Source organism: Tarenaya hassleriana, unplaced genomic scaffold, assembly GCF_000463585.1.
Source record: "Tarenaya hassleriana unplaced genomic scaffold, ASM46358v1 Cleome13, whole genome shotgun sequence".
Lineage (NCBI taxonomy): Eukaryota > Viridiplantae > Streptophyta > Magnoliopsida > Brassicales > Cleomaceae > Tarenaya > Tarenaya hassleriana.
In genome coordinates, this window is record NW_010963495.1 from 934775 (window position 1) to 944128 (window position 9354).

Consider the following 9354-nt stretch of genomic DNA (forward strand, 5'->3'; position numbering starts at 1 on the left):
AATATAACACTTTCATTAATCCAAATTTAACCATTTACCCAAAATAACAGAAACCTTATTTTTCTTTTTAATTCCTTTTTTTTTAAATGGATAGTTTTCATTTTCCGACAAAAATATGAGATGTTGCTTTCTCGAACGAGTTCGACAGAATCCAAAGCCCCAGAAGATACGAAACAGAGGGATAAACTTAACTTCTTCATACAACAGATTTTTCTGGTGAAATCCGAAGGAACTTCACAGGAGAAGAGATTGATTAACAACTGTTACATCTAACTTTTTTTTCAAATTCGAAAAGGGTAATCTAAAGATCGAAGCTTTGGATCACAGATGAGGAGCTGTTCAGGGAAGAAAGCCGATGACGAAAGGGGAAGGGAAGGAGGGAGCGGAAACGGCGGAGTAAGGGAAGTGCCCATGGCGGAGGAACGGCGGCGGTGGCGGAGACGGCGGAGGAGGGAGGTGGGGGAGATGCTGATGAAGGACAGTTCCGATGGCTTCCGCCACAACCACCACGAACTCCATCGCTATCTTCAGAATCTCGATGCACAGCTCTATTCTCTTTATCATCATCATCATCTCTCTGTTTTGATTGATGTTTCGTCTTCTTCCTCTCCAAATGATTATCAGCAAAGGGGAAAAAGTGTGCGTGCTTGTTTCTCTGCGTGTGCGGGGGAGGAGGGGGGGGGGGGAGATGCTGATGAAGGACAGTCCCGATGCCTCCCGCCACAACCACCACGAACTCCATCGCTATCTTCAGAATCTCGATGCACAGCTCTATTCTCTTTATCATCATCATCATCTCTCTGTTTTGATTGATGTTTCGTCTTCTTCCTCTCCAAATGATTATCAGCAAAGGGGAAAAAGTGTGCGTGCTTGTTTCTCTGCGTGTGTATATATGTATATATATGTATGTATGTATATATGTTATAACGGATCGATTTCATTAATCTTATAGCCTGAATGAAGTGAATGATTTTTACTGTAAAAAGGGTATATATATATATATATATATATAAAGCAAGTTTTTATTCACGTCTCTCTCAACGGCCGACAGTTTTGGGGAAGAGTGTGTGTTTGGATAACATCTATTTAGGGTTTGAGAAATTAAACCCAAAATTTTGTTGTTATTGATCCATTGATGACTGAAAAATTTTAAAACTATGTATATATATATATGCATTCAGACGTTTCTTTTGTATATATAGATATATTTGTGTATATGGGTCAAGAGTTATGCATTTAAGATGATCCCTGCATAACTTTGGTTTCAAACTAAGACATGCTTTTGCGGCGTTTTGCAATTTTTTATATAAATATATAGAGTATAGTTTATTATTCTTTCTTCTTCTTCTTATTATTATTATTATTCTTATTTCACTTCATTCACAACATAACTAAACAACTAATCACACTATTCTCGACCCTAAACTAACTCAAGATAAACATTTTATGTTAACAATAAACATTATTCTAATTATATATATATAAAAATATAAATATTTATATACTTATATTATTACATGCACTAGCGGTAAAATCGTAACGTAAAACACACGCGATATTTATATATATATATATATATATTATAATTTTAGAAAATCATAATATGCGACATACGATGGGATGTTGGAATATAAAATACGCATGCGCCAGGGTAATAATTACAAAATTGGAATCTGGGCGTACATTATTTTTGTAAACAGATCTCTGGTGTCGCATAATCATTTTTGGATTCTGTCTCTATTTATGTACGTATATAAGCCCGATGGATATCAATATATATATTTTTTTAATAAAGATTAAGAATATAAACAAAATAATTGAATATAAATTTATAATAATTTTTGAAATAAATATTTTTAATAAAAAAGAAATAAACTAAAATCTAATATAAGAATTGAAAGTATAACTTTAAAACTAAGGAATTCGAATATAAAAATAACAAATCTAATTCAAAACGAGATCTGTATATTTTCTTTTTCATGATACGGGTGTAAAAAAAGTTTACAAAACTTTATGCAGAAATTGACGTCACAAAGATCTAACGACATATTTTATCAAGAACAAACAAATAGGAACGATAAAATACGTACCTGAATCTATCATCATGTTGACACAAACGAAACCCGGTTGTAATCTTCTGGATCTTTACGCACTTTCAGACTTACAGACAAATGGGAAGAGTGTAAGAATATTTTGTGGTTTTTCCACTGTACGTATGATCCAGAGACCACTACCATTTATAGAATTAACTATCTGATATTTCCTAAAACGCCCATCAAGTTATAGGAAATTACTTTTTTGGTATCTGCACATTAGCTCCTAAACTTTACCGAAATTACGATTTAGGCAGATTTCATAAATGACCACATTTATACCTCATCAATAGCTACCGTTACAAAATCCATGATTTAAATCTAATATTGAATCATATTAATTGTGAATATTTATAAAATATTCTAACAATCTCCCACTTGATTCAATATATGTGATTTTGGATTATCTTTAGAGAGCTCAACAATATGCTATCATTTCGTAATTTCATCAATCTGGTCCATTGAACGTATAATATAGGACCTTAGCGGCTTTTGTCATATTTTGCACGACTAAACCTTCTAAGATCACATATATTAACAAATCCAATGACATAGATCAAAGCTTAGGTGTGCAGCATGAAAATTACACGATAAGTGATATATACGTGTCTATTTTCAACTGGTCATTTTTAACCTTATGGAGATCTTAACATTTCAGAGTAGAAACTAAAACTTTTAAACTTTATTTTCTGCAGAAAACTTTACTTTTAGTCTCTTCTAACACATAACTCCCACTTAAACTATACATCATCAAATGATAGTACACCCATATGAGCAACATGCTCAATAAAGACCGAGGACGGTAAACCTTTAGTAAACGGATCCACTATCATGGAAGTCGTCCCAATGTGTTCAAGACTTATCTGACTACTCTGTATCCTTTCTTTAACAACCAGGAATTTTATGTCAATATGATTTGACTTAGAAGAACTCCTGTTGTTATTGGAGTACATAACTGCTGACTTATTGTCACAGTATATCCGAAGTGGTCTTTTTATTTTGTTCACAATTCGCAGCCCTGTGACAAAATTTCGCAACCATACTCCATGATTGGATGACTCATAACATGCTATAAATTCTGCTTCTATAGTTGAAGTTGTCGCGAGTGTTTGTTTAACACTTTTCCACGATATAGCTCCACCAGCTAACAGAAAAACATAACCAGACGTGGATCGACGACTGTCTTGGCATCCAGCAAAATCAGAATATTTAAAAATAGCTACCGTTACAAAATCCATGATTTAAATATAATATTGAATCATATTAATTGCGAATATTTATAAAATATTCTAACATCGGGAATATACATTATTAATAAGCAATACATACACAAACAAACAGACAGACAGTTTGCATATAAGTAGAAACCAAAAATATAGTCGAATAATAAAACTATTAACTTTAATAACAAAAAATATCATTATATTTACATCGAAAGTGACACAATAACTGCACCTTTACGCAACTAGAATTTTTAACATCCCACCAAATATTTTCTTCCGAAAGAAATTGTTAAAATTTGGACACAAATAAAATAAATGGGCCCCAAAAATTTAAAATAAAAAACTCGGGAAAGGTCGTCGCTTCAGCAGAATTCAGATATATGTTAGATCAACCATCCCTTAAATTCAGGGAAAAAATTAACACTGATTATAAACTATCAATTTTTATTATAAAAATACAATTTTTTTAAAAGGAAATTATCGACTTCCGTTCCATTTATTGATTATTTTCAAGTTTTAATTAATATATAATTGACAATTATTATATTAGCTTCAAACAGTATTTTTACCAAATGTACATCCCTATAACTACAGTTGAAAATTGATAACGCTTACGGAACATTCAATTAGACAAATGTTGGGAAATAAAAACCATGATTGGACCACCTTGACCTTACCCAACAACAGCCATTCAAACAATGACACGTGTATAGGACCGGCCCCCCATTTAAACCCAAATTCAATAATTTCACTGTTTACTTTGATAGAGACTTCATGTATTTGTTTCCCAGCCTTAAAGCCTCCTCCCTCTTTCTGTGCTCTTGTTTGATTCTCTAACACGCATTTGTCTTTGAGAGATTGTGTTGCAGATCAGACCAAAGTGAAACTGTCAATACACACACACACATACAGATGAAATAGCGACAAGAGTCATGAAGAAAAAACACCCATCAGTTTCTTGCTTCTTTCTTCTTTCTTCTTCTTCTTTGTCACAGGAGAGAGAGAGAGAGTCCCTATCAAGATCACATCACATGGCGTAAACTATCTCTCCGCTGCTGTCGATGTCAAGATCGTCGGGCTCACTCTCCAAGTCTTCTTCCATATCATCGTCAATGTCCAAACTTCCTGTTTGAATTCATGTCCATAATCATCAGCCAAGAGGGGGGTTTGATCAAAAAAAAGAAAGAAAGGGTTTGTCTGTTACCAGTGAGATATTGGTTCAGGCTCTGTGAGCCAGCAGCAGGGACCGTGGCCTCAGCGATGATCTGCATTATCTCATCGATGCTTTGCCTCGGCTGATCACATTCATCGAACTGGTTGTTCATCGCGTTGTCATCCATTAGATCTGCTGGTAGATTCTTCAGAAACCACTCGTGGTTCCTTATCTCCGGAATGTTTATCCTCTGCATAGAGATCGGTTCGATCAAGAAACTTTATGAGTTCAAACCATTAAAACCACACTCAAAGACGGTTTTAGCGAAACTTAACCCGTTTGATACGATAAAGATCGCGTTAAGTCCCATGTTGATGGGAAACAATCTCGGGTTTAGGCACTAGATGAAGGGAAAATAACAAGGAGAAGACAATGCTCGGAAGATTCATGCTTTTGCAAGAACTTATATATATACCTTGGAAGGGTCGGCCACAAATATCCTGGATATCAAGTGGCGACATCCGGGAGATATGTGAACATAGTCGGGAATCGAATACTGAACATTCAGGATCCTCTGCAATTGTAATATTTTTTTCCGGAAGATAAAAAAGTAGTTCAAACCATTGAAATCTCGAGAGAAACAGTGAAAGGGAACTGAACTCACATGTATCGTCTTCTTGAAGTTTTTAGGCTCCTCGGGATCTTCGAAAGGATACGCTCCAACCAGCATAACGTACAACGTCACCCCGCAAGACCACACATCCGCGATCTGAAAGAGGCATTTCGATTGAGTGTCTATATAAACTAATCCAAGAAGCAAAGAAATGGGCATGAAGCCATTGATTATTCTCGAAACGGGCTTCAAAGGATATTCTCTGTCGAGGCATCAAACAAAATTCCGAGGAGCCTGGATGCGGATAGTCTTTGCAATAACATGGCAAGAAAACCACTTAATGCGAATAGGGCATCTATCAAGAAAAAGCATCGCTCCATGGAACAAAAGAGAAAGATGCTTATTCCCAAGTCTTGTCTAAATCAAAAGACAAAACGTATCGAAAAGTTGTTTAGGAACTTTGAGATATGCATTACCTTCCCGTCGTATTCTTTCTTTAGTAAAACCTCCGGAGCAATATAAGCCGGGGTTCCAACAGTTGATTTTGGCTGAGAGTGCAACACTGAGGACTGCAAAAAAGCAAGATATGGCAAATTAAAATGGTTCAGATAATCACAAAGATTAGTCATTCAGAGATTAAAGGGCGATATCATACAAATGATCGACACAAAAAGATCGTTTGGAAAATGTATAGAAAACGATATGTATATATACCTTGGAGTACCCGAAATCACATATCTTTAGACGAGGAGCCGGGCTGCCATCTAATAACGTATTCTCCAATTTTAAGTCCCGGTGACAGACTTGCTTTAAAGGCAAACAGCAACACGAAATCAACGACGAGTTTCAGAGTTCACAAAGGAAAAACCTTCACATAGCAGAGAGAATTCCTCTTACCATAGCATGGCAATAGCTAACTCCTGAAATGAGCTGCTGGAAGAAAAACCTTGCCTACAAGGGAAAAACCCAAGAAAATAAACTTGCTACCTTCTTGAGTTTAAAATTGACAAAGAATTCAACATTTTTCAGTAATGACCTCGTCTTCACTGAATCGGCCAGCATTACAGATACGCTCAAACAGTTCTCCACCAGACGCGTATTCCATGACGATAGCCAGATGGGTTGGTGTCAATATGACCTGCAGTCACTCTGTAAATTAGATATACAAAACCGGTTTCTCCGTTGCTTGATGTGAGTGAAAAGCTCAAAGGTATTGGACAAACCTCTCTGAATCTTACGATATTGGGATGTCTTAAAGACCTGTGGTTGATTATCTCCCTTTTAACATTTTCATCGATCTGTTGTTATTCGAGATAATAAAAATGGTGTAAGACTCTCACAAAGCAAAGGTGTTCGTTCGAATCCTTGGTGCCCAAGAAAATACAACCATTAAGAACTTCAGTTTTACACTATCAGAATTCACAGCAGAACTCAGAGAGTTTTCCAAACAATCTTTAGATGCAAAGGCATAGCAGAGTGAAGAACATATGTATCTACCAAAAGTAAAGACTGCAAGCTCTTAAACTGGAGATTTAAGACAAGGGTTTAAGCCAATGGTAACTAATATGAACAATCCCAACAGATAATGAAACCATGGAAAGGATAATGTACTGGAAAAGGGCTATCTTGTTTAATCTTTCTCAATGTTCATAGGGAAAGCTTATTAATGTTCCTAATCACCAAGCTTGTGTTTGGCCAACTAACTTTGATTTTCATGTCGGAAGGTCAAACCAGGTTGAAACATTACAGAAACAAACAAAAACTTAACAGGTAAACTAAGGTTCAGATTACCAAATTTGGAAGCCCAAATCATAAGAACTTGCTTACAAGACACTGATCCATTCTATGAGATCATTGTTAAAAACTGGATTCAAGATCAGAAACTTTGGTAGGTTATTCATATGGATAAGAAAAAACACTGACCTTCTCACCTCTCTCGATATATTTGACAGCAACAAGCTCGTCGGTCTGCTTGTCCCTCATCAATCGGGCCACACCGAAATTTCCCGACCCAATGTCTCTCATGAGCTCGTACCGGTCGCTCTCGTGCATGATCGGCATGTCCATCCCCCCAACAGTCACCGCTTGCCGATCCATTTCCCTCTCTCTCTCTCTCTCTCTCTCTCTCTCTCTCTCTCTCTCTCTCTCTCTCTCTCTCCGATCTCAGCTCTGTTTCAGACAAAAGAACAAAGCAAGACACACGATACAACAGCTTGAGCTAACTAACAGAGACCCAACATGACTGCGACCACGACATCGCTATGTGTTATGCCCTGAAGCCAAAACAACGAGAGACTGAGCTGGAAAGTTTCCGGGTGACAGCAGCGACGTCTTGAAATTTGGACAGTTGGGATTTGAAGAAGAAGAAGGAGAAGAAGGGACGGAGGTAGATAATGGTACTGAAGATGGCGACGAAGAAGCTGGTGGGTATGAGAAAGAGACTGCAGAGAACAGATTTTTTTTTTCGCTGTGACCCGTGAGTTCTTTAACCAAACAACAATGGGTTTCTTGAGATTCCTCTCCCTTTGGATCCCCTGCCCTGTTTTTTCGGGTTGTAATAAGCGAAAGAGAAAGCTCGTGATCTCTCTCTCTCTACGGGAAAAACCAGTAACAAAAAAGGCACTTGCTTTTCGTCCTCTGCTCTCTTTATCCACATCTCGAACGAAGCACACGTATACAGACAACATATTTTTATTGTGATCTGTGGGTGCTATATGAAATGACAAAAATACCCTCCCGTTACAGCGGGAGGAGATAAGGTTTTACAATTCACGAGGGGATCTTTCTCTCCTTTCCCAACTGATTTCTGTTCCCAACAACAATTTCATCATTCATCACATCATATACAATACGTTAAAACAATCTTTTGTTATTGTTCATCCAAAGAAAAAAAATGATATTTTTCTATACTAATTTAATTTTATTTAATTTTTCTATACCAATTTAATCAAATGTATCTGATTTTTTATATATAATATTTTTAATTTGATAAAAATTATATTCGAATTCAAAATTTTTCAAATGTCTAAACATTAGACAAATTGTTAAAATTAATAATAATTATATACATAATTATCATTTTCGTTAAATTTTTTCGGATTCTATTAAGTAATACGGAAACATATATAGTAGTTACAGTAATTATCTAACTAATATATTAGTTAACAGAATCTAAAAAGATTTAATAAAAATAATAATTATATATATAATTATTGTTACTTTTAACCATTCGTATAAATATTTGGAAAATTTTAAATTTAAATATAGTTTTTTGTCAAATTAAAAATAGAAAATAAATTGCGAAAATATTATTCAAATAAAAAATGTTTTTATTAAAATCCGGCCTCAAATTTCTATGAGAATTACATGATCGACGAGAATAGGCCTGAGACATTGTTATATATGTACACGTATGCATGCAATAATGTTTTAGCCTCATCTCATATACTTTGATTGTATCTATCTACATATTTAAAACCCAAATTTCAGTGCTTATATAAAATCATTGAACTATTTATGTACATAATTATAATATATTTTGTTTCCTCGTTATGTTTCTCTCTTGTTAGGAAATTATGAAATAAATGTGTTTGAATCCGAGATGGAAGAATATAGGTCGGCTTCTCGACCATGAAACTTTTATTTTTGCACATAACATTCTAAATAATAATTACGAAGTTTATGCTCTAAAAAAAAAGATTGCTCATTCGATAAATACCAAATTTAATATATGTATTTAGTGCATTAACCGTTACGTTATATTATTATTATTTTTAAACCATTTCTATTTATACGTTGTATCATAAACGAAAACTTGCATTCTTTTACTCAAGTTTGTTTGCTTCTTTGCATTTTCCAAAAATTAAAAACATTTAATATAAAATATAAATATCGATAATTATCCAATAATGTTTTCTCGAATTCAAGACATAAATCAAAAGCCTAATAATATATAGCCCAAGCCCAAATGATATTTGTTTCAAGGCCCAAAAGGCTTTAATATACCCCGAACCTCGACGGCTGAAGCAGAAACGGCCAAATCCAACGGTCGAGATGCAACGATGACTGTTTGCAGACCATACGATATTTTCCCCTCCGGCGCCTACTCCTCCACCGTTGCCGCCGCAAAATTCACTACCACCTGCAACCCTGTTGTGCTCTCCTTAAACCCTAACAGTGTTCTCGCTTTCCCTGTTATGCGCGCCTCCAGTTCCAGTTTCCCTCTCCTCCGTTCCCTCTCCTCCTCCCTCATCCGCCGCCGTAACGGCTGGG

General features: G+C 35.6%; 4 protein-coding genes across 4 annotated transcripts in view; 1 reads left to right on the forward strand and 3 right to left on the reverse strand.

Moving 5' to 3' along the window:
- Positions 1–165: 165 nt before the first annotated feature.
- LOC109116438 lies at positions 166–658 on the reverse strand. The gene has a single exon (XM_019201858.1). It carries the CDS (start codon positions 571–573, stop codon positions 340–342), a length of 234 nt encoding a protein of 77 aa, XP_019057403.1. The 5' UTR covers positions 574–658; the 3' UTR covers positions 166–339.
- A 6-nt stretch (positions 659–664) lies between these two features.
- LOC109116426 lies at positions 665–2189 on the reverse strand (the record flags this gene model as incomplete). Its single annotated transcript, XM_019201821.1, has 2 exons — positions 2091–2189; positions 665–878 (listed from the first exon to the last, which is right to left on the reverse strand). A coding segment is annotated over exon 2 (132 nt), but the record flags the coding sequence as incomplete, so codon positions are not given.
- Positions 2190–3921: 1732 nt separating this feature from the next.
- LOC104807347 (serine/threonine-protein kinase SRK2E) lies at positions 3922–7723 on the reverse strand. Its single transcript, XM_010532572.2, has 10 exons — positions 7006–7723; positions 6306–6380; positions 6119–6220; positions 5980–6033; positions 5797–5889; positions 5559–5651; positions 5134–5238; positions 4945–5043; positions 4521–4719; positions 3922–4441 (listed from the first exon to the last, which is right to left on the reverse strand). The coding sequence occupies exons 1-10, from the start codon at positions 7177–7179 to the stop codon at positions 4344–4346; spliced, it is 1092 nt and encodes a 363-aa protein (XP_010530874.1). The 5' UTR covers positions 7180–7723; the 3' UTR covers positions 3922–4343.
- Positions 7724–9104: 1381 nt separating this feature from the next.
- Positions 9105–9354, forward strand: part of LOC104807348 (pentatricopeptide repeat-containing protein At2g15820, chloroplastic) — a 3313-nt gene continuing 3063 nt past the window's right edge. Inside the window, exon 1 of the mRNA XM_010532573.2 lies at positions 9105–9334. Coding sequence (XP_010530875.1) covers positions 9144–9334 — 191 coding nt within the window. The 5' untranslated portion in view covers positions 9105–9143. The remainder of the gene's footprint in view (positions 9335–9354) is intronic.

Bases quoted from the DNA above. Each gene is read 5' to 3' on its own strand.
- LOC104807347 (XM_010532572.2), bottom strand. From the start codon at position 7,179: ATGGATCGGCAAGCGGTGACTGTTGGGGGGATGGACATGCCGATCATG. The intron at 6,034-6,118 runs GTCATTACTGAA...TTTCCCTTGTAG, and splicing joins GCCGATTCAGTGAAGACGAG to GCAAGGTTTTTCTTCCAGCA. The intron at 5,652-5,796 runs GTATATATACAT...GCTTTTTTGCAG, and splicing joins GTGATTTCGGGTACTCCAAG to TCCTCAGTGTTGCACTCTCA.
- LOC109116438 (XM_019201858.1), bottom strand. From the start codon at position 573: ATGATGATGATGATAAAGAGAATAGAGCTGTGCATCGAGATTCTGAAG.